Genomic DNA, 24440 nt, shown 5'->3' with positions numbered 1-24440 from the left:
GATAGATAGTAGATGGATAGATAGATAGATAGATAGATAGATAGATAGATAGATAGGAGATAGATAGATAGATAGGAGATAGATAGATAGATAGATAGATAGATAGATAGATAGATAGGAGATAGATAGATAGATAGATAGATAGATAGGAGATAGATAGATAGATAGATAGATAGATAGGAGATAGATAGATAGATAATGGATAGATAGATAGATAGATAGATAGATAGATAGATAGATAGATAGGAGATAGATAGATAGATAGATAGATAGATAGATAGATAGATAGATAGATAGATAGATAGATAGGAGATAGATAGTTAGATAGATAGTAGATGGATAGATAGATAGATAGATAGATAGATAGATAGATAGGAGATAGATAGATAGATAGATAGATAGATAGATAGATAGATAGATAGGAGATAGATAGATAGATAGATAGATAGATAGATAGATAGATAATGGATAGATAGATAGATAGATAGATAGATAGATAGGAGATAGATAGATAGATAGGAGATAGATAGATAGATAGATAGATAGGAGATACATAGATAGATAGGAGATAGATAGGAGATAGATAGATAGATAGATAGATAGATAGATAGATAGATAGATAGATAGATAGGCGATAGATAGATAGGAGATAGATAGATAGGAGATAGATAGATAGATAGATAGATAGATAGGAGATAGATAGATAGATAGATAGATAGATAGATAGATAGATAGATAGGAGATAGATAGATAGGAGATAGATAGATAGGAGATAGATAGATAGATAGATAGATAGATGGATAGATAGATAGATAGATAGATAGATAGATAGATAGATAGATAGATAGGAGATAGATAGATAGATAGATAGGAGATAGATAGATAGATAGATAGATAGATAGATAGGAGATAGATAACAAATGTCCGCAGCACAAACCATGATGTTGGTGCCAGCAAATTAAATCTTTCTACAAAAAAAATCTCCTACCGCGGGCACAACCAATATAATAAAGCTGAGTGCTAGCCACTAAACTCTGAAGGACATTATGCAAAGAACACGAAAATGAGTATAGAAAAGACAGGCTGCACCTCAATATATGGTATACAAAAACATCAGATAAAGTTTATTTTACACAAACAAACAATACAAACATTTAAAAACACCTAAAACCATGCAGAAATCAAGCACAGAGCCCAATTGCACATTGAGCCGAATTGGGCTCTGTGCTTGATTTCTGCATGGTTTTAGGTGTTTTTAAATGTTTGTATTGTTTGGTTGTGTAAAATAAACTTTATCTGATGTTTTTGTATACCATATATTGAGGTGCAGCCTGTCTTTTCTATACTCATTTTCGTGTTCTTAGCAAATTAAATCTTGACCAGAGATAGATGTCTATATCATACGGATACTTCACGGCACTCAACTTCTATGTTGCAAAAGAAGTGTTTATTTCATCAACATGCAAAGCAATAACAAATAGTGCAGCACAGCAAACAGTCACAAACGCGATGTTTCAGCGAGTCAATCACCATTTTGAAGCGTGAAAATGGCGATCGACTCGCCGAAACGCTGTATTTATGACTTATTTAGGGGCGTGTCTTTGGGTGGGGTTAGGGGCGTGTTCATGTCCCTCTTTCCTCCCTGCCAAAGTTGGGAGGTATGATTATACTCCACATTATGCTCTATAATACTGGCCCCTATTGGAATGGACAGATGAGAGAACTTACTGGTCCTATTCTAAGGCTCTGCTTTTCTCCACAGGTTTATAAAGACTGACGCCTATGTACGAGCAATGACAGAGAAGAGGATTGTAATCACGGAGTTCGGGACCTTTGCTTATCCAGATCCATGCAAAAATATATTCTCCAGGTGAATGAGAAACCATTAAGAAAGTTTTGAAGTGTAACGTAATTTTTAAAAATTATGTAACATTTTTATATTTTATTTTTTAAATATTTTATTTTAAAAATATTTTTAAATATTTTTTCTTAGGTTTTTTTCATACTTCAAAGGCATAGAAGTCACAGACAACGCCCTGGTCAACATATATCCCGTGGGCGAGGATTTTTACGCCTGCACAGAAACTAATTATATAACAAAGGTCGACCCTGAAACATTGGAAACTGTCAAAAAGGTACTTTATAAATGGGGGGGGGGGCTGTAATAGATCATTTGGCTGCCACATGGCTTTCCTTATACCTGAATTCTGGTATATAGAGGCTGGTAGACCCTGACCATGTAACCTATTAAAACAATCAGACATCATAGAGGGGGTAAAAGCAGCTACTGTTCTGGCAGACTTTATCTAAAAGAAGCAACTTTGTAAATCACTAAGATTAAGACTATACAGATTTATGTGTCTCCATGGTTACAGACTACAAACAAGCCCTGTGTAGTCTGATATTGCAGTCCTGTGTTAGTTTACTCCCTTTGCTCACTTATACTGCCTATACTTTAATAAGAGTATCAGACTACAGAGATCTTGTTTGTAGTCTGTATCCATGGAGACACACAGGTCTGCATGGGTGCTGTGTACATGAAATGATAGGAGATTTTTAATCGAGTCCACATACATCAATACTTGAATTTTTTAATTTTTGGTAGTCGCAGTCATATGTCAGGGATAACCTTGCTGCCTGTTGTGACTTTCAGGTGGATCTGTGTAACTATGTCGCCATCAATGGCGTCACCGCGCATCCGCACATTGAAAACGACGGCACCGTCTACAACATTGGAAACTGCTTTGGGAAGCATTTTTCAATTGCTTACAATGTTGTCATGTTTCCTCCTCTGCAGGCAGGTAGGTCTGTACTGAAGGGTTAATATAGACTGTGAAGGGACTTTTACATGGGCCAATAATCGGCCAGGAGCGTTGCTACAAAAATAAGAGACAGCAATCAGCTGAGGACCGGGAAAACGCCCGATCCTCAGCTGATCGCATCTTTCAGACTGCTTTAAAATTTATCACAAACAGGAGATGTGCGGCCTATAGCAAAGGTAAACTGACAGCATGGATCTGCATAAATCCATGCTGTCAGTTTCCAGATCACACATGCAGTGCATACTTACCTAGTGCGCTGCAGTGTGATCAGGCATCCATCAGGCTTCCCCATCCTGCTCTCTGGCCACCGCTCTTCTCTTCCAGCAATGAATCATTGTGGAGGAGGCAAGCCTGAAGATACTGCTGGCGGCCAGAGAGTGAGACGGGAGAGCCGGAGGGCAGATTGCACAGCAGCGCACTAGGTAAGTATGTACTGTTGTGGTATCTGGAAAATGACAGCAGTGATATATGCATATCTGTGCTGTCAGTTTCCCTTTGCTGTCAGCCGCACATCTACTTTTTACTGATTTAGAAATTGCACAAAATGCACAGCCGAGCATCAGGCGTTTTCCTTCTCCTCGGCTGATTGCTGTCACTTTTACACGGGCTGATTATCAGCCGAAGGAGCATTTCTAGCAACACTCCTGGCCAATTATTGTCCATATAAAAGGCCCTTTAAAAAGGGAACAGATTACAGGGGATTTCTCAGAATCACTATCTGTGTCAGACTTCTGCAATACAGTAGTAAAGGAAGCCTGTATTGTGAATGTCTCATCATTCTGCTATTTCACTGTTACAGATAAAGAAGACCCCATAAAAAAGTCCAAGGTGGTTGTCCAGTTTCCATGTAGTGATAGATTTAAACCATCCTACGTCCACAGGTAATGTACATATCTGTCATTACAAATGCGCAAAACACCAGAAACTAACAACAAAAGTCCATCATTTTTCCACTACTATAATACTGTCCCATATGTAAAAGAATATAACTACTATAATACAGCCTCCTATATACAAGAATATAACTACTATAATACTGCCCCTTATATACAGGAATATAACTACTATAATACTGCCTCCTATATACAAGAATATAACTACTATAATACTGCTCCTATATACAAGAATATAACTACTATAATACTGCCCCCTATATGCAAGAATATAACTACTATAATACTGCTCCTATATACAGGAATATAACTACTATAATACTGCCCCTATATACAAGAATATAACTACTATAATACTGCTCCTATATACAAGAATATAACTACTATAGTACTGCTCCCTATATACAAGAATATAACTACTATAATACTGCTCCTATATACAAGAATATAACTACTATAATACTGCCCCTTATATACAGGAATATAACTACTATAATACAGCCTCCTATATACAAGAATATAACTACTATAATACTGCTCCTATATACAGGAATATAACTACTATAATACTGCTCCTATATACAAGAATATAACTTCTATAATACTGCTCCTATATACAAGAATATAACTACTATAATACTGCTCCTATATACAGGAATATAACTACTATAATACTGCTCCTATATACAAGAATATAACTACTATAATACTGCTCCTATATACAAGAATATAACTACTATAATACTGCTCCTATATACAAGAATATAACTACTATAATACTGCCCCCTATATACAAGAATATAACTACTATAATACTGCTCCTATATAGAATATAACTACTATAATACTGCCTCCTATATACAAGAATATAACTACTATAATACTGCCTCCTATGTACAAGAATATAACTACTATAATACTGCTCCTATATACAAGAATATAACTACTATAATACTGCCCCTATATACAAGAATATAACTACTATAATACTGCTCCTATATACAAGAATATAACTACTATAATACTGCTCCTATATACAAGAATATAACTACTATAATACTGCCCCCTATATACAAGAATATAACTACTATAATACTGCTCCTATATACAAGAATATAACTACTATAATACTGCCCCTATATACAAGAATATAACTACTATAATACTGCTCCTATATACAAGAATATAACTACTATAATACTGCTCCTATATACAAGAATATAACTACTATAATACTGCCTCCTATATACAAGAGTATAACTACTATAATACTGCCCCTATATACAAGAATATACCTACTATAATACTGCTCCTATATACAAGAATATAACTACTATAATACTGCTCCTATATACAAGAATATAACTACTATAATACTGTCCCCTATATACAAGAATATAACTACTATAATACTGCTCCTATATACAAGAATATAACTTCTATAATACTGCTCCTATATACAAGATTATAACTACTATAATACTGATCCTATGTACAAGAATATAACTACTATAATACTGCCCCTATATACAAGAATATAACTACTATATTACTGCTCCTATATACAGGAATATAACTATTATAATACTGCTCCTATATACAAGAATATAACTACTATAATACTGCTCCTATGTACAAGAATATAACTACTATAATACTGCTCCTGTATACAAGTATATAACTACTATAATACTGCCTCCTATATACAAGAATATAACTACTATAATACTGCCTCCTATATACAAGAATATAACTACTATAATACTGCCTCCTACAGTATATACAAGAATATAACTACTATAATACTGCCTCCTATATACAAGAATATAACTACTATAATACTGTTCCTATGTACAGGAATATATGAGACCCTGGTAACCCCTCTGGCTTCTCTTCTCTTCCAGCTTCGGGTTGTCTCCAAATTATATCCTCTTTGTAGAACAACCAGTGAAGATCAGTCTGATCAAATTTCTCTCAGCTTGGAGCATCTGGGGAGCCAACTACATGGATTGCTTTGAGTCCCATGAAACCATGGGTGTAAGTAAGAACACTACTGCCTGTCTTCTCCCTCCGTTGTTACCTTTATGCTCTATATAGACCTATTCTCTGACTGTCTGCTGTAAGATGGGAGCAGCAACAGTGATACAGACTAATGTTCTTTAAAAAAATTAAAAAAAAGCACTCCTAGATTTTATTTTTGCACCTATAATGCAGAATCACCATCACTATTCCTGCAGTGTCATCTGTTTCATCCCAGCTCTGCTGCATTTATACATATTATTACTGTATCTGGGTCATGTGACCTCCTATCCGTTTCTTTGAATCCCTCTAATTGGTGGTGGGGCGGAGGGGATTTGCTATGGGGCCCTATGATTTCTGTGTACGCCCTTAGAAGTATGTCTAATCCTGCTGTGTTCTCTAGACGTGGATGCATGTTGCCGAGAAGCACACGGGAGAATATCTCAATATAAAATACAGGACATCGGCCTTCAACATTTTCCATCACATTAATACATATGAAGACAATGGATATCTCATAGCGGACCTGTGCTGCTGGAAGGGGTAAGTTCATCTTGCAGATCATTCATTTTAATAGGACCAAGCTGCAGTACCAGACACAGCCACTATATAATGTAAGGCGCTGTGTTAAATGGGATGCAGCTCTTGGTAGAGGTCCAGCCGATCAAAGTGATTGGTGATCCCATATGGTCCTACTGTAGCAAGTGTCAGCTCTGCGGCAGCTACTTCGGAAAGTTACAATGAACGTTTATTGTTGCAGCTTTGAATTCATCTACAATTATCTGTACCTGGCCAACCTGCGGGAGAACTGGGACGAAGTGAAGAGACTTGCAGAGAAAGCCCCTCAGCCTGAAGTGCGGAGATACGTCCTGCCCCTCGATATCCAGAAGGTAAAGTGATTATATGTTAGGTTTTTAACTACCCCTTCCCCCCCATTCATTCTGTCCTTGTATTTTATGAGTTATCTGCTCCATTATGGCACTCCCATTGCTTTACACTGCATTTCTGCTCCATTATGGCTCTCCCCATGCTTTACACTGCAGCTCTGCTCCATTATGGCAATCCCCATTGCTTTATACTGAAGCTCTGTCCCATTTTGGCAGTCTCCGTGCTTTATACTGCAGCTCTGCTCCAAAATGGCACCCTCCAATAGTTCACATTGCAGCAATGCTCCATTATGGCACTCCTCTATCCTTTACACTGCTGCATTACTCCATTATGGCACCTTCCATGCTTTATACTGCCGCACTGCTCCATTATGGCACTCCTCTATACTTTACACTGCTGCACTACTCCATTATGGCACTACCTCATGCTTTACACTACCGCACTGCTCCATTATGGCACCCTCCATACTTTACACTGCCGCACTGCTCCATTATGGCACTCCCCAATACTTTACACTGCCGCACTGCTCCATTATGGCACTCCCCAATACTTTACACTGCCGCACTACTCCATTATGGCACTCCCCAATACTTTACACTGCCGCATTGCTCCGTTATGGCACTCCCCAATACTTTACACTGCCGCATTGCTCCGTTATGGCACTCCCCAATACTTTACACTGCCGCATTGCTCCGTTATGGCACTCCCCAATACTTTACACTGCCGCACTGCTCCATTATGGCACTCCCCAATACTTTACACTGCCGCACTAGTCCATTATGGCACTCCCCAATACTTTACACTGCCGCACTGCTCCATTATGGCACTCCCCAATATTTACACTGCCGCTTTGCTCCATTATGGCACTCCCCAATACTTTACATTGCCGCATTGCTCCGTTATGGCACTACCTCATGCTTTACACTGCCGCACTGCTCCATTATGGCACCCTCCATACTTTACACTGCCGCACTGCCCCATTATGGCACCCTCCATACTTTACACTGCCGCACTACTCCATTATGGCACTCCCCAATACTTTACAATGCCGCATTGTTCCATTATGGCACTCCCCAATACTTTACATTGCCGCATTGCTTCGTTATGGCACTCCCCAATACTTTACACTGCCACATTGTTCCATTATGGCACTCCCCAATACTTTACATTGCCGCATTGCTCCGTTATGGCACTCCCCAATACTTTACACTGCCGCATTGTTCCATTATGGCACTCCCCAATACTTTACACTGCTGCATTGCTCCATTATGGCCCTCCCCCAATACTTCACACTGTAATATGAGCCGCATTTTACTGCTGGACATTATTTGGAAAAATGATGAATTAGTGTAGAAATAAGAGGTAGAATCAGACCATAAATCCAGGTGATTCTCAGATTTTTCCTTTACTACCAGAATGATGTAGGAAAGAACCTGGTGAATCTCCCCTACACTACGGCCACCGCCACCCTGCGCAGTGACGACACCATCTGGCTGGAACCTGAAGTCCTGTTCTCCGGCCCTCGACAAGGTATAGCAGACACAACTAGTGTATTAGAGGGGCCACCTTGCAGCTGTGTAGCTACCCCACAGTTGTATGTAGCCATAATATGGTACCATAGACTTCAATGGGGCCTCACTATAAAGCTGCAATATCATACAGTCCATAATCTGTGTGCATGATGCCTTAGATCTCCAAGGCCTCTAGGGATGCAAACTTTTTTTAAAGTTAGTTTAACTTCTTTCTTGCGCCGGTAGAAGTTCTGCTGCAGGATGAGTCACCATTCCTTATAAATAATTCTTTGCCTAAAGGGTCGGCTCCTAATAAAAACCAGATTTTACAGAGAGGAGACTGCAAATTGCTTTACTTTGTCGCAGAGAAGCTGCAAATATCTTTGTGACCACTGGGTGGCAGTGTTTGCTGTGATTGTATCCAGCATAAATCCCATTGTAGATTTTATGTATTTCTTCTTACTAAAGATGTGGTTCTCCAGCTGTTGCATAAAATACAACTCCCAGCATTACTTGGCAGCCGTTGACTGTCAAGGCATGCTGGGAATTGTAGTTTTGCAACAGATTCACTCTCAGGATCTCATTCTCATCCTATTGCTATTATTCTAACAGCGTTCGAATTCCCGCAAATCAACTACAAGGCTTACAGAGGTAAAGATTACAAATATGCCTATGGACTGGGACTGAACCATTTTATTCCTGATAGGGTGAGTATATTTGTTACTATTGCCTTTGCAGCAATCAGTAGTAGGAGGATGATGATGATGATGATGATGATGATGATGATGTGGTGCATTCCCTTCTAGCTTGTGAAACTGAATGTCAAGAGCAAAGAAACATGGGTATGGCAAGAGCCCAACACCTACCCATCCGAGCCCATATTCATCCCAACCCCAGATGCTGTGGAGGAAGATGATGGTAATGAGATTTTAGGAGACTGTTTACACTATGGATAATTTAGATTGTATACAACACTAATCCGTTTCGTATTACACAGGTGTCATCCTGAGTATGGCCGTTGCCCCGGCTGTGGGGCACAAGCCCTCGTGCCTGCTGATCCTGGACGCCAAGGACATGAGCGAAATCGCCAGAGCAGAGGTCGACACCATCATCCCCGTCACATTTCACGGAATGTTCAAGAAAGACTGAACAAATTGAATAAAACGGCCACGGCTTGTAAAACATCTCCAATGTATCACCACAGTCCAGTGTGTACAGGCCCAACCCGGGAGAACACGGCCCCTCGCATTGTGTATATGGAAGCTGCACATTTTTATTGATATGTATATTTATATATCTATTGATCCTAGGAGGATAATTTCATGCTTTAGCTTAATTCTTAATAAATATCTTTTGCATTGTTTTGAACATCCACCTGTACTTTACAATGTATTTTTTTTATATATCCATAATAATATACATGGGTAGAGTGTCATCTTCTTAGCCTTCTAGCAGCCTGTAGTTCACTTTTACTCTCTGCAAATATTTAGAAAACATACAATTCATCTAGTGTAAAACAGTAAATAGGTAAGAGGGAGGAGGGAGATGCAGCTGCAGGCTTCCATAAAGTGTTTCTAGTGAGACATATGATTGGCTCAGCGTACTAAGCATAGAAGGGAATATACAGCTACCAAAAGTGTAAACCAGAACATACAAATGCATAGGGAAGAGGGGGATGCAGCTGCAGTTCTTAAAGTGTACTTCCTGTGTAATGTACATAGAATTACATAGCACTGGGTCTCAGAAGTGTCTCGCTCAATCTCCAATGGTTACACTGTATAAAGCAGGGATCAAGGAGACTATATCTTATTTTGAATTCCAATGCACAACATTTAAAGGGGTTATCCAGTGCTACAAAAACATGGCCACTATTCCAGCTCCCCATACACACAGATTGCCAGACATTTTACCACCGGAAGTGGTAGAATAGATTAGATTAGATTAGAATAGAGATAGATAGATAGATAGATCACACAGATCACACAGACAACATTGATACCTGAGTGTTCTATTTTAGTTTATTATACACATAAAGGCACTATGTACTTTATAATATTTACATGTCTGAAATCTAATACAATACTATAAAATCTACAATCTTCCGGTCACATCCTCAGGAGCGGTGATCTCCGGTTTGCGTTTCTTTCATATTTTTGTTGGCTGATGATTCTCAAGCATTTGCCAAGGACCTAACAAAAAAACAATTTCAAGAAAATCTTTTAGTGAACATTTTATGTGTGAGAACCATTGCTAATGGTAGTGTCTAAATCCCATACCGTACAGGGACCTCGCTGGGGGCGGGGCACACAGCTCTCCAGGCAAGCACCGCCCTGGCGGGATTTCATTGGCTGCTCCACTCCAGGCTTCCTAGCAGCCAAAATCAGACCCTGCCAGACCCCGACCCTAATCCAAACATTTAGTTTTAGGGTTACATCCCACTGATTTGTCATGTTCTAACCCTCCCTACAGCCCCAACCTTCCTGATTAGCACCAACCTGGAGGGTTAGGGTTGTTGTGTGGGCAGGGGATAGTTAAGTAATATGTTGGTAGTAACCCTAAGCCAATCCCCAACCCTAAAACTAAACGTTCGGATTAGGGTCGGAGGTTTTGCAGGGTCTGATTTTGGCTGTTAGGAAGCCTTGAGTGGAGCAGCCAATGAAATCCATCCAGGGCTTGCCGGAGAGCTGTGTGCCCACGCTCAGTGAGGTCCCTGTAGGGTATGGCATTTAGTCACTACCCATTGTTAATAACTTATTTCTAAGCACTGATCTTGGAGTTACAGGCCCAGACCCAGAGGCTGCACTACTGAGACTATCGCTCAAGCCATATCCTACTCCAGTTCTCGCAGGAAATGTATTATTATAGAAACAATGGTGGAGATTTATATAACAGAAAGTCTGTCTGTCACACATAGCAACCAATCACAGCACAGCTTTTATTTTACCAAAACAGGATGCAGAATATAAGCCGTGCTGTGATTGGTTGTTATGGGCAATGGAGACCATAGTCTTTGTTCCCTATAACAACCAATCGCAGCTCAGCTTTTATTCTGTATTCTGTTCTGGTAACAAGAAAACTGCACTGGTTGCTATGGACAACAAGGTCACTTATTCTTTTAAACTAAACTCCTCTATTGTCTCCATGACAACACAGGAAATGTCCGGAAATGTCATGAGAACATCTCAGTAGTGCAGCCTCAGGCTCTGGGCCTGTAACATTTGTTCGAATGTGAAGCTACATCACATTTGCATCAATTCTCGCACATATCTGCCACCGTTCACACCAAGAAGGATGACAATATTACACCGGTGCAGTATTCAGGATTTTCCAGAACATACATGGGCAGAATGAGTCCTGAATAGACTTGAGCGGGCTTGACCAACTGTTCGGGATCTGCAACGTCCTACAAACACTCTTCATTTGATGGTCGGCCTCTGGTGAATACCACCCTAAGGCTGCCAGGAAAATATGGATATGGCTGATGGCTGGATCCATGTTTTCCAGGACTCCCTAGGGTAACATCCAACTTCTCCAGATGGCGAGAGTCAAATGAAGAGCGTCCGTAGAACGTTGCAGATCCCGAACAGTTTGGCAAGTCCATTAAACACTAGTCCTGAATCACATCCATCATTTTTATTCACAAGCAAAAACTCACCTGCCTGGTGTCCTCCGGTAAGATGACTCCATCATCCCAGAGTCTGGCCGATGAATAAAACGCTGAACTTTCCTCTTTCATTCTAGGAGATATACATTAATATGTCATCCATAAATCAACAACAACATCCGGTACTTGCAAAATTGGATAAGCTTTTTTCCTTCCAAAAACAGCGCCACCCTTATCTATGGCTGTGGTTGGTATTGCATTTTAACCCCTTTCAAGGGAATACAAGACAAAAGTGGAGCTGCTTCTGAAAGAAAAATCAGCCCCTGAATCCAATTCTGGATAATACTTTTAAAGGGGGACTATCCCAAGATTAAAAAGAATCCCCTATCCACAGAATAAGATAATTTCATCATAGGGGTCCTACTGCTGGGACCCCCACTGATCACAAGAAGGGAAGTTAAATGTCTCTGAATGATTGGAGCGGCAGAATTCATGTTTGATTGTAGCTCCATTTACCATCCGTGGGATTTATGGGCATTGCCGAGAGTCGTGTTAAGATGTCCCATTACAATAAATTGCGTGCTGGCTGAGCATGTGCACGAGACCATTGACTCCATTCTTATGATTGGAGGGAATCTCTCTGCCTAAACCCCATGGTCAAAACTGTATCCCCTACCCTTGAATCTTGTATCTGATAATCCAGATCATCTGATAATCCAGGACAAAAAGATTGATTAGACAGGAAAGAAAAGCTTCATACAAATCTTTTTACCTATTCAGCTGCGTCTTGAATTCTGTCTGATCCGTCCAGCCTTCTTCCTTCTGATCGCTCCACGACAACCTAGTGACGTCCACCAGGCCAATTCTAGCATTTGGCCACAGAAACAAAAAATTTGGCTCGTACGATCTCCCGCACTGAAACAAAAATGTAAAAGCAGAGAGTGAAGATAGATGCACTGTCTGGTCCGACACAGAAGAAGAGCTGCTGTAAGGCAAACTGCTGAAAACTTCCTGCTGGCTATGATAGAAAGGGTGAATAGCTGTGAGGACAGAAACATACTCACTGTGGTTTCTCATACTATCTGTATACATACCATGGCGAAGCTCTCACCTCCATGGCAGCCGCCGATCACCACCGTAATTTTAGGTACAGTAGCACAAGCTACAGCAGCGATCATTGAGGCCTGAGCTTTTAATCTGTTTGTGAGCTCTTCTGCCTGTAAAAAGAGGAGGTATATTATTATAAGAAGAAAGAATAAAGGGAGTTATTTTTCCACAGGTCTACCCAAGGCTTTACCTTAGACACATTTGGAGGTAGGAGATCCAGAGACGTTGTGTTCTGAAGAAACAGCAGAGGTATATCACGTTGGTTGCAGATCTGTACAAAGTGGCTTCCTTTAAGAGCGGCATCATGGGTCAGGGCTCCATTGTTAGCCACAATCCCAACCAAGTTACTAAAGGAGGAATATAACTATATTGAATCGAAATCTTAAAGTATATAAGTATGCTATAATACTTCTCCTATGTACAAGAATAGATCTACTTTAATACTGCCTCCTATATACAAGAATATAACTACTATAATACTGCCCCTATATACAAGTATATAACTACTATAATATTGCTCCTATATACAAGAATATAACTAATATTATACTGCCCCTATATCCAAGAATATAACTACTATAAGCCTGGGTTCACACTACGTATATTTCAGTCAGTATTGTGGTCTTCATATTGCAACCAAAACCAGGAGTGGATTGAAAACACAGAAAGGATCTGTTCACACAATGTTGAAATTGAGTGGATGGCCGTCATATAATGGCAAATATTTGCTGTTATTTTAAAATAAAGGCTGTTGTATTGAAATAATGGCCGTTATTTACTGTTATATGGCGGCCATCCACTCAATTCCAACATTGTGTGAACAGAGCCTTTCTGTGTTTTCAATCCACTCCTGGTTTTGGTTGCAATATGAGGACCACAATACTGACTGAAATATACGTAGTGTGAACCCAGCTTAATACTGCTCCTATGTACAAGAATATAACTACTATAATACTGCTCCTATATACAAGAATATAACTACTATAATACTGCTCCTATATACAGGAATATAACTACTATAATACTGCTCCTATATACAAGAATATAACTACTATAATATATTCCTGTATATAGGAGCAGTATTATAGTAGTTATATTCTTGTATATAGGAGCAGTATTATAGTAGTTATATTCCTGTATATAGGAGCAGTATTATAGTAGTTATATTCTTGTATATAGGAATAGTATTATAGTAGTTATATTCCTGTATATAGGAGCAGTAACTACTATAATACTGCTCCTATATACAGGAATATAACTACTATAATACTATTCCTATATACAAGAATATAACTACTATAATACTGCTCCTATATACAAGAATATAACTACTATAATACTGCTCCTATATACAGGAATATAACTACTATAATACTGCCCCCTATGTACAAGAATATAACTACTATAGTACTGCTCCCCATATACAAGAATATAACTACTATAATGCGAGGGGAAGAGACAGCCGATCTGCACCACTATCCAATGCTCCAGTCTCAATGGGTCCACGGACGTCAGTATGCAGGATACACCGCGGTATGTATGGCTGGGTGCCGGGGGTGCAAGACAGTAGGGAAGAAATACGTAATGTATGAGGTAGATGAAGACAGCACTCACCCGGTATGAGACAGCTCACTTTATTCCATGGATAGCGGGTAGCAGGGAGGGAGAGGTAAGGACGCGCACTGGGACGGCCGTTTCGGGGACACGCCCCCTTTGTCGACAAAGGGGGCGTGTCCCCGAAACGGCCGTCCCAGTGCGCGTCCTTACCTCTCCCTCCCTGCTACCCGCTATCCATGGAATAAAGTGAGCTGTCTCATACCGGGTGAGTGCTGTCTTCATCTACCTCATACATAACTACTATAATACTGCTCCTATATACAAGAATATAACTACTATAATACTGCTCCTATATACAAGAATATAACTACTATAATACTGCTCCTATATACAAGAATATAACTACTATAATACTACTTTCCTTTTTGTTCTGTAAGTTCAATACTGATTCTTATATCAGTAAGATAACATTATTACTGTGGTGCTTTTATCGCGTCTTTAGTATAAGGAGTCATAACCTGGATGTAGAGAATACTCACAATTAGACATACCCTTCAACTGAAGCAAATCCGGTTACCAATGTCGTTCCATAGTCTGCTTTAAACTCCAGGAGCTTACTGCCATCTAGTAGTCGGCCGAGTATCTGCAGGAAATATAATATCAATGGAAGTCAAACATACTATACATCTATGTATAAGGACACTAGTAAATATACAATTTTCACAATCACAGCAATCTGCAGCAGAGGATACATAGTCAGCATGGGGCAGTCAGTGTCCTATATATAAGGGTCCATGTGTATCACCACTCAGTGTCCTATATATAAGGGTCGATATGTATCATCGCTCACCAGTTTAACATCCAGAGTGTGTCTGTAATCACGAGGCGCCAGTCCCGCAAGCTCCTCAGTGCTGTATACAGGATCCTCAAACTGCGCTCTGTCCCCAGGCTCAGGGTCATAATTTAAAGTGGAAACAATCATTCTGGCGTAGCTGTACGCATCAGACTCGGTGGACGCAAAATGATCGACACATCCGCTGACTCTGGGCAGAGACGGAAGACAACAGTCAGTACATCAGTATACCGTATATCACACGTTGTCAAGCTTGGGGCCCTCCAGCTGTTGCAAAACTACAATTCCCATCATCCCTGGACAGCCAAAGCTAAAGCATTGGACATTCCTTCTGTACGTCCTTATAGTGATGCACAAAATATGACAACACTGCCCCCTTCTGTTTATAGTGTTATACAGCAGCTAAACTCATAGATATGGTTATAAAGCAGAATAAAGTATAATAGTTCTATCGCAGCATGCAGCGCTATTCTTCCTGTAAGAGACAGACACCATGACAGAACCAATTTCCACCAGACCCATAGACAATGAATAGGGCGGCAATGCACATGTGTGAATTGTGACAATAAGGTTTCCTTACCTGGAGTGCAGTCTCGCACCCCCCAGGTCTTCTGGAGAGACGTCCTCACCCGTAGCAGCTTTAACCAGCGGGGGTCCAGCTAAAAATATGGTTCCAATCCGGTCTACGATGATAGCCTCTTCTGCCATTGTTGGGATGTAGGCGCCTCCGGCTGTACACGAGCCGCACACAACCGCCACCTGCAGCACATGACTTGTCATAGGAGTATCACATACATGGCATCATGGATAACATAGTCATTGCCTCAGCAGAGGGGCTGCTGTCTATATGTCCCCCTCCTCATGTAAGTATGTGATCTGGAAACTGGGATCTCTACCCAATAACAGGGAAATTATAGGAATCCCAACCATTGCTCAAAACTTGTCTCGTACCTGAGGTATTCTAAGAGCGGACATCATGGCTTCATTATAAAACACCTTTCCCCCGTGCTCCTTGTCAGGAAATAGCTGAGACTGTGGATGGAAAACAACACACAATTCACATCTGTTGTATGGCAGCTACTGCTCCCTGTTATCAGCCTTTCTAACCAGGAAGAAGCTGACCGCTTCCTCTGACCCCTATTATCTGTGCCACATCTCCGATGCTGAGCGATTTCAGATTCACACACGTAGGGCTTTGGCCTCTGATGTTAGCAGATTTTCTAACTATAATTTGGCATAAGCCAATGTTGGATTATCCAGGATCCCAGATAGTGATAGTGTTAAAAAGGTCACTACTTGTTGTCAATGAATGGAAATATTCATGATTATATTCAGGGCTCTTTTTCACCGCTGAGGATTTGCTACAATGGTATTCAGTCTGTACAACAACATGGGATCATCTGCTGCAAAATGTATTTGGGTACATGGCAGAGCACCAAAGGTTCCGTATTCTGCAAGCCTCTTACATGTTATTTTATAACACCGGTGGACCTCCAGCTGTTGCAAAGCTACAATTCCCCTCAATCCTTGACAACCAAAGCTTTATCTATCCAGGCATTATGGGAATTGTAGTTTTGCAACAGCTGGAGGGCGGTGAGGTTGACATCCCTGCTCCAAAGTCACAGCTTACTGATGGGACGTGATACCTGTAGAGGCAGGAAGGCGCCTCCGCTGTCCACCAAGTACACTGCGGGCAGCCTGTTCTGTATAGCAATCTCCTGAGCCCGCAGCTGCTTCTTCACCGAGATGGGATAAGCGGTGCCGCCCTTCACTGTGGCGTCAGTGGCGATAAACATGCACCAAATACCACAGATCTTCCCAATCCCTGCAAGACAAGGAGCGTTTGACATGGAACACTCGGAAATCGTAAGCAAAGACCTGATTTACATGGAAACATTTTTTCTAAAAACACAGGGGGAAAAAATGCTTAAAAACACTCCAAAAAAGCAATTATATTTTTGAACCTCAAAGGACAATCACAGCACAATGTCTAAACACAACCTAAGGATATGTTCACACTGAGTAAATCAGGAGGAGAATGCCGCCTGCCTCAGTGTGCCATAGCTTGTATATGGGAGAGTGTGTGCTCCTCCGCTACCTAGAGCGGAGGCAGCGGGGATGGCACGCTCTCCCATAGACAGGCTATGATACACGGAGACAGGTGAGATTCTCTGCCTGATTTACTCAGTGTGAACATACCCCAAGGGCCCTATTCCACCGGACGATTATCGTTCAGATTATCGTTAAATCGTTCGAATCTAAACGATAATTGTTCGGTTGAAATGCAGTTAACGATTAACGACCGAACGAGAAATTGTTGATCGCTTTATAAGACCTGGACCTATTTTTATCATGGCTCGTTCGCAAAACGTTCGCATTGAATAAGACATTGTTTGGTCGTTCGCAATAGATACGAACGCAATAGCGAAGAAAAACTATCGCAATTACGATCATAAGTAACGTTTATCGTTCCATGGAAATGACTGAACGTTTTCAGGTCTTTCGCAATGGTGGTCGTTTGAGATCGTTAATCGTTAACAATTATGCAAACGATAATCGTCCGGTGGAATAGGGCCCTAAGTGTGCCTTCACACGGCTGGGTGTGAGGCTCCCGGCTCCCTATAAGCCAATCAGTGCACGGCAGCACTGATGGGGAGCGAGGGGACCCGGGGGCCTCACACACAGCCGCAGCGCCGAGCAGGTAATGTATGCTCCGGCCCGGGGGATGCATGCGGCGGGGGTTAAAGGGGCCAGGTCACATACTGGCAGTGGAATGAAAGTTCGCTGTGGGTATATGACCCATAGACCTTCAAACTACCAGGATCTGCAGGGGATTTCGCTGCAAACTCGCAGCGTGAAATCGGCTGTGGATCCAGTACGTGTGAAGCTACCCTTAGGCATAATCATAGGCAGAAATAACTAGTAACCCTAAGAGGTGTAGTGATCATGACTTTTATTCAGCTGAGTAAACATCCACAAGGCAGAGAAAACTCTTGAATTCAAAGGGGACGTGTTGATACTTTTTGGCTATGTTCCTGCAACATCTTTTCTTTGCCGTTTTGTGAACACTTTTTTGGACATTTTGGCACAAAAATACAAGTGCTTTATGCAAATTACAACTATAATCTGAATAACGTGCCCGTAATGTGGTGCAAAAATTACAGCCGTCCAAAAAGGCAACCGTAAAACAGGCAAAAGATGACATTGTATGAACATAGACTTATGCTTACCTGATCCACGGATCATTGGGACATTCCCTGGTGACTCCTCTTGGCCCCCACCAACCTTGACTGATAGATGTCTTCTTACACCCAAAGAGGGACAGATCAGTCCCACTCAGTCAAGGCCAATGGAGCAGGCAGGAGCCAGAGGTGACTATCCCCATTACTTGTGGTTCAGGCAGCATGAAGTGATGTACAGCCAGCGCTCCATTCATTCTTTATGGGGCTGCAAAGCATATCTGCAAAATTTGTAACCCCCATAGAGAATAAATGAGTGGAGGGAGGGGCGTTTAATCTCCATTTTCATAATTGGTGGGGGTGCCAGGGGTTGGACCCTCAGCAATCAGCTTGATATTCTCTCTCCTGTGGATAGTGAATAATTTCTTGACATGGGATCAGGCAGGTTTGGGGATCCTTAGGCCCTGCAGCTGTGGCAAAACTACAACTCCCATCAGGCCTGGACAGCCAAAGCGGAGCTTTGGCTGTCCAGGCCTGATGGGAATTGTAGTTTTGCAACAGCTGGATGACCAAAGTTTCCCTATCCCTGCTTTAGGTGGGTTAAACTTATAACTACTAAATAGTAAATAAAAGGAAAAGAAAAATGGACAATGTAATCTAAGAAAGTAGGCTGACAACCCAACTGTAACACCAGCCATATTGATTGTCATTCAACTTTCTTAGAAACAAGTATAATGCCTCTATATAGTCTCACCTGTAAGGCACCCAGCAGAGGGGACGTCCCCATACGGCAGACCAAGACCTGCGAACGGAGACAGTTCTAAGAAAGTCTCATCATCCAGCAGCCTCTTCAGCCTCTCTCGCACCAGCAGCTTTTTGTTCCTCTGTGTATGCCGTACCACCGCCTTCTCACCTCCTCCCGTTTTAACCTTTTCCTGTAATTCCAAGAATCTGGGGAAAAAAAATCAAAACTTTTATGTGGGGGAAAAAAATGAATCATTGTAATCTGGAAACTTTTAGAACTTTCTAATATAGATCCCAAATCTTTTTTTCCACCACTGACACACTGTAGCAAACTACATCAGCATGTAGATCACTGAGGGAAAGGGGCAGGTACTAGTAGGCAGGATTCTGGGAAAGCTGGGTGATGGACGTCTTGTGTTCCTGACATGACAGTAGATCTGCGCATTACGTCCTATGACACTCGCCCTCCAGGTTCGGCAGGTTTGGGAGGATTATCCTGGAGATGGAACGGTGACAGATCATTTGGCTCCATCATACTAACTCCGACATGTTCTTCATTGCAGTGATAGAATCTACTGTCATGTCAGGAATCAATAACTGAACCAAACAACTGGTCACCCATCTTTCCCAAACTACAGAATGGTAAACCTGCCTAGAATTTGTAGCAGTAAACCCCCCTGATTCCAGGAATCCCCTATAAGAGAAGGCAAGGCTCATGTTGGATAATGCCCCAACCAGGATTGATTTTTACACTGTGGTTTAAAATTTTTTTATTTTTTTTTGCAGAACATGCGATTTTAAGAAACTGTGTAATTGGGTTTATTAGCTGAAAAATGCATTTTTATCATGAAAAAGCAGTTTGAAGCTCCCCCCCCCCCCCCCCCCCCCGTCTTCATGGTTCTCTATGGAGAGGGGAGGGGTGGAGGGAGATGAGGCACCAAAACAGGACAACAAAGAGTTAATTTACAGCTACATCACCAGCTATCTCCTCTGAGGTCAGCACTGACCTCTCTGACCTCTGAATAGCAGCTTTCACACAGGTCCCACTGTGTAACCCTTTGTTCTCTGCTGGCGACTAATCTTTCTCCTCCTCTCTCCATAGAACAGACAGGGCCCGACTGATGTAAAAGAGTTGAGATTTCCTGATAATGAGCAGTGAATGAGAAACAGGAGGGAGGGGGAGACCTGCGGAAAGTCTATTTGAATGCAGACAATGGCATATTTGGCTAATAAACCCAATTACAAAGTTTCTTAAAAATCGCCTGGACTATTGATTTCTGCAAAAAAATGAAACGACAGTGACACTTTAAAGATGAATGGTGCTCTTTAACTTCTTCCAGCCCAGTGACATCCAATAATGTTGAGGGAACCATCAACTTCCACAATAAGACATCATATGGTGCAAGAACGCCTGCCTCTGCACCACCACTAGCAAACATTGGCTGTCACCCTGATCTAAAAGCTGGGATCAGAGATAACTCTGATTGTAGCCATTTTTCCCCTTAGATGCCATGGCCAATGATGATCATAAAGATTGCCTTACTCATCCCATCAGCCCCCGAGAAGTAATTGCAGGGTACCAATGGGTTGTCACTGCAACTGGAGGCCTAATAAGGACCTCTAAGTCGGCCATCTTTGTACATTTGTTAGATCTTGATAAAGTATAACACACTGCAAGAAGAATATTATATGAGCAATCAAGTGATCTTGTGTTCTACTCTCATAGTGGGACAAAAAAAAAAAAGTAAAATGCGAAAAATACGACAAAACAATTTACTTAGATTAAAAATGCTTTAGGGCTGAACACTGTGGAGGTTTCATAGCAGAAAACCTGAAATTGATCACAAGAGATTTATCATTTGCTGTAGGATCTGCCCATATTCCGGAAAAAAAAAAACTGAGAATTTTTTTTTATATAAAATATTGTATTATTTATATTAATATTAGTTATTTATACAGTGGTACCTTGGTTTAAGAGTAACTTGGTTTAAGAGCTCACAGTTTTTCAAAATTGTGACTTTAGAGCTTTAGAGGTTGAAGAGCTCCCTGTACTGGGTGGGAGCGAGAGTGGAGGAGGGGCATGGTCTGCATAGTGGGGTCTACAGCCCTGTACTCTGACCCAGGAAGTCTCCCTCACCTTCCAAATCATAGCAGATCCACTTCAGGCTGGGGCTTGCATCAGGGGACATGACTGTGGAGGTAATCTCTCCATAGCTGTAACTCCTCTCTCCCCGGACAGAGAGTGCTGCATGTATGTGCCCACATCTGCCCTGCTCATTCCTTCATGCTCCCTCCAGTCTCTGTCAGCCCTTGTGTTTCCCATCCTCTCCATTACTGTACAGTAACTTATAATATCACATACACTCACCGGCCACTTTATTAGGTACACCATGCTAGTAACGGGTTGGACCCCCTTTTGCCTTCAGAACTGCCTCAATTCTTCGTGGCATAGATACAACAAGGTGCTGGAAGCTTCCTCAGAGATTTTGGTCCATAGTGACATGATGGCATCACACAGTTGCCGCAGATTTGTCGGCTGCACATCCATGATGCCAATCTCCCGTTCCACCACATCCCAAAGATGCTCTATTGGATTGAGATCTGGTGACTGTGGAGGCCATTGGAGTACAGTGAACTCATTGTCATGTTCAAGAAACCAGTCTGAGATGATTCTAGCTTTATGACATGGCGCATTATCCTGCTGAAAGTAGCCATCAGATGTTGGGTACATTGTGGTCATAAAGGGATGGACATGGTCAGCAACAATACTCAGGTAGGCTGTGGCGTTGCAACAATGCTCAATTGGTACCAAGGGGCCCAAAGAGTGCCAAGAAAATATTCCCCACACCATGACACCACCACCACCAGCCTGAACCGTTGATACAAGGCAGGATGGATCCATGCTTTCATGTTGTTGACGCCAAATTCTGACCCTACCATCCGAATGTCGCAGCAGAAATCCAGACTCATCAGACCAGGCAACGTTTTTCCAATCTTCTACTGTCCAATTTCGATGAGCTTGTGCAAATTGTAGCCTCAGTTTCCTGTTCTTAGCTGAGCGGAGTGGCACCCGGTGTGGTCTTCTGCTGCTGTAGCCCATCTGCCTCAAAGTTGGACGTACTGTGCGTTCAGAGATGCTCTTCTGCCTACCTTGGTTGTAACGGTTGGCTATTTGAGTCACTGTTGCCTTTCTATCAGCTCGAACCAGTCTGCCCATTCTCCTCTGACCTCTGGCATCAACAAGACATTTCCGCCCATAGTACTGCCGCTCACTGGATGTTTTTTCTTTTTCGGACCATTCTCTGTAAACCCTAGAGATGGTTGTGTGTGAAAATCCCAGTAGATCAGCAGTTTCTGAAATACTCAGACCAGCCCTTCTGGCACCAACAACCATGCCACGTTCAAAGGATCTCAAATCACCTTTCTTCCCCATACTGATGCTCGGTTTGAACTGCAGGAGATTGTCTTGACCATGTTTACATGCCTAAATGCACTGAGTTGCCGCCATGTGATTGGCTGATTAGAAATTAAGTGGTAACATGCAGTTGGACAGGTGTACCTAATAAAGTGGCCAGTGAGTGTATTCTGCTGTTTCTGAATGTTTGTTTCATCTGTTTTACATGTTATTTAGAATAATAAATCATTATTTTGGGGGTGTGGATCCAATTGTCTGCATTTCTATGAAGAAAGAAAATTTGCTTTGGTATAAGAGTGGATTTGGATTACAAGCGCGGTCCTGGAACGAATTATGCTCATAATCCAAGGCACCACTAGATTATATATATATATATATATATATATATATATATATATATATATATATATATATATATATACACACATATATAGATATACACACACACACATATACATACACACGAAATTGGTACCTGCAAAAAAAAAAAAAAAAAAGTTTCTGGTTTTGGAAAAAAGCTAAAAAGAAAAATACATCCCAAGGCTATGCTCACACAGAGTAAAATAAAAACACAATACAACTGTAAAAACATAGCCTGGGAACACAGTCTAAAGTCTACGGGAAAGTGTCAGTCAGTCCCCACAATGTAACACAAACAGATGTACGGACAGACTGACATCTTTCCATAGATTTTAATAGAGCACATTATTCAATATACTATTGTGTATTCAGCTTTTATTTTCCTGTGTGTGAACATGGCCTGAAGGTCAGAACAGGCAGTATCCTTTAAGAGGGTATCTACATCATAATACATTTAAAGGGGCAGAACTGTATATGGGGATCACAAAGGATTTGTTGAAGTGTCAAGCTCTTGGCCCTGCAGCTATTGCAAAACTACAATTCCCATCATGCCTAAAAAGCTAAAGCAAAAGCTTTGGATGGCAAGGCATGATGGGAATTGTAGTTTTACAAACATATACACACAAAAAAGTTAACAAAATTGTAAAAGTCTGATCCCTGGCTCACCTGTGCCTGCAGCTGTCACTGTTCCTGGTGTTGGCCTCATACACATGCCTGTAGATGGGCAGAATGTCCCCTGGGATGACAGGGAAGGACTGTGCCCCCCTCCTGTGCCCTCCTGCAGCCTGGCCACTAAGCAGGGAGCACTGGGAGCCGCAGAGGGCAGGCTGGCACCGTGCCAGCACATGAGAGCCCACTCTACACAACCCCAGGGCTGCCATGGATAAAGTGCAAATCAATGGCTGCAGAGACCTTTGCACAAGCTGATAGTGAAGGACAAGCACCCAGCAGCCGGCAGCACATTCGCCACTATTTTCACATCGCCGTCGGCAGATTCGACACAACGTCCGTCATTTCCTTGTTGTTGTAGTTCTCTCTAGCGCCACTAGATGGTACACTGAGCACAGAACACTGTAAGAAACTGGTACAAAGTGAACTGCAGCAGCCAATCAGATTACAGGATACACTTACATAGGACTGGTTGCTATGGGCAACCGCTTTATCTAGCTATTTATTACATGTTTCAGTACCTTTGGGAAATGGCCCTATAGTAGTCATTAGAAGTCTGTATGCAGACCATTAAACTTTTCTAAGCCCAGGTTTAGGAAAACATGACTTCTTTCTGAACCAGCGCCATGGGGGTTTTGCAGCTCAATGGAGCTGAATTGTAATACCACACACAAACTGAGTACAGGGGTGGGGCTGTTTTTACAGCAGCCGAATACCGTTTTAAACAACGGCCGATATCTGAGATGAGTTCTCCAGATGAACATCACTTTATTTGAATTGGAATGCGGGCATATTCGCGTGTGCCCACGCTCCAATTTG

At 41.6% G+C, this 24440-nt stretch overlaps 2 protein-coding genes across 4 annotated transcripts in view; one reads left to right on the top strand and one right to left on the bottom strand.

Moving 5' to 3' along the window:
• The window catches only part of RPE65 (retinoid isomerohydrolase RPE65), a 21330-nt gene extending 11830 nt beyond the window's left edge, over positions 1–9500 (top strand). For all 3 annotated transcript variants that reach the window (XM_069979429.1, XM_069979430.1, XM_069979431.1), the window contains 11 exons: positions 1763–1870; positions 1994–2135; positions 2654–2801; positions 3622–3703; positions 5620–5752; positions 6138–6277; positions 6495–6624; positions 8038–8152; positions 8746–8840; positions 8940–9051; positions 9131–9500. In XM_069979429.1, the coding sequence (XP_069835530.1) occupies positions 1763–1870; positions 1994–2135; positions 2654–2801; positions 3622–3703; positions 5620–5752; positions 6138–6277; positions 6495–6624; positions 8038–8152; positions 8746–8840; positions 8940–9051; positions 9131–9282 (1357 nt within the window). In that variant the 3' untranslated portion in view covers positions 9283–9500. The remainder of the gene's footprint in view (positions 1–1762; positions 1871–1993; positions 2136–2653; positions 2802–3621; positions 3704–5619; positions 5753–6137; positions 6278–6494; positions 6625–8037; positions 8153–8745; positions 8841–8939; positions 9052–9130) is intronic.
• Positions 9501–10137: 637 nt separating this feature from the next.
• On the bottom strand, positions 10138–23939 carry LOC138798822 (biotin-dependent 3-methylcrotonyl-coenzyme A carboxylase beta1 subunit-like). The gene is made up of 12 exons (XM_069979428.1): positions 23619–23939; positions 19188–19384; positions 16901–17079; positions 16206–16286; positions 15835–16013; positions 15252–15444; positions 14953–15044; positions 13035–13191; positions 12832–12954; positions 12510–12652; positions 11789–11870; positions 10138–10322 (listed from the first exon to the last, which is right to left on the bottom strand). Exons 1-12 carry the CDS (start codon positions 23831–23833, stop codon positions 10239–10241), a joined length of 1725 nt encoding a protein of 574 aa, XP_069835529.1. The 5' UTR covers positions 23834–23939; the 3' UTR covers positions 10138–10238.
• Between the last annotated feature and the right edge of the window lie 501 nt (positions 23940–24440).

This window comes from Dendropsophus ebraccatus, chromosome 8, assembly GCF_027789765.1.
Source record: "Dendropsophus ebraccatus isolate aDenEbr1 chromosome 8, aDenEbr1.pat, whole genome shotgun sequence".
NCBI classification, from domain to species: domain Eukaryota; kingdom Metazoa; phylum Chordata; class Amphibia; order Anura; family Hylidae; genus Dendropsophus; species Dendropsophus ebraccatus.
This window is presented reverse-complemented; position numbering and strand designations above follow the sequence as displayed.

What these genes read in the sequence shown, in the direction of transcription:
- LOC138798822 (XM_069979428.1), bottom strand. Translation starts at nt 23,833, where the DNA reads ATGGCAGCCCTGGGGTTGTGTAGAGTGGGCTCTCATGTGCTGGCACGG. An exon ending in GCGCCTTCCTGCCTCTACAG is followed by an intron (nt 16,287 to 16,900) that starts GTATCACGTCCC and finishes TTCCATCCACAG; the next exon opens with TCTCAGCTATTTCCTGACAA. An exon ending in TACCGGAGGACACCAGGCAG is followed by an intron (nt 10,323 to 11,788) that starts GTGAGTTTTTGC and finishes TTTTTTTGTTAG; the next exon opens with GTCCTTGGCAAATGCTTGAG.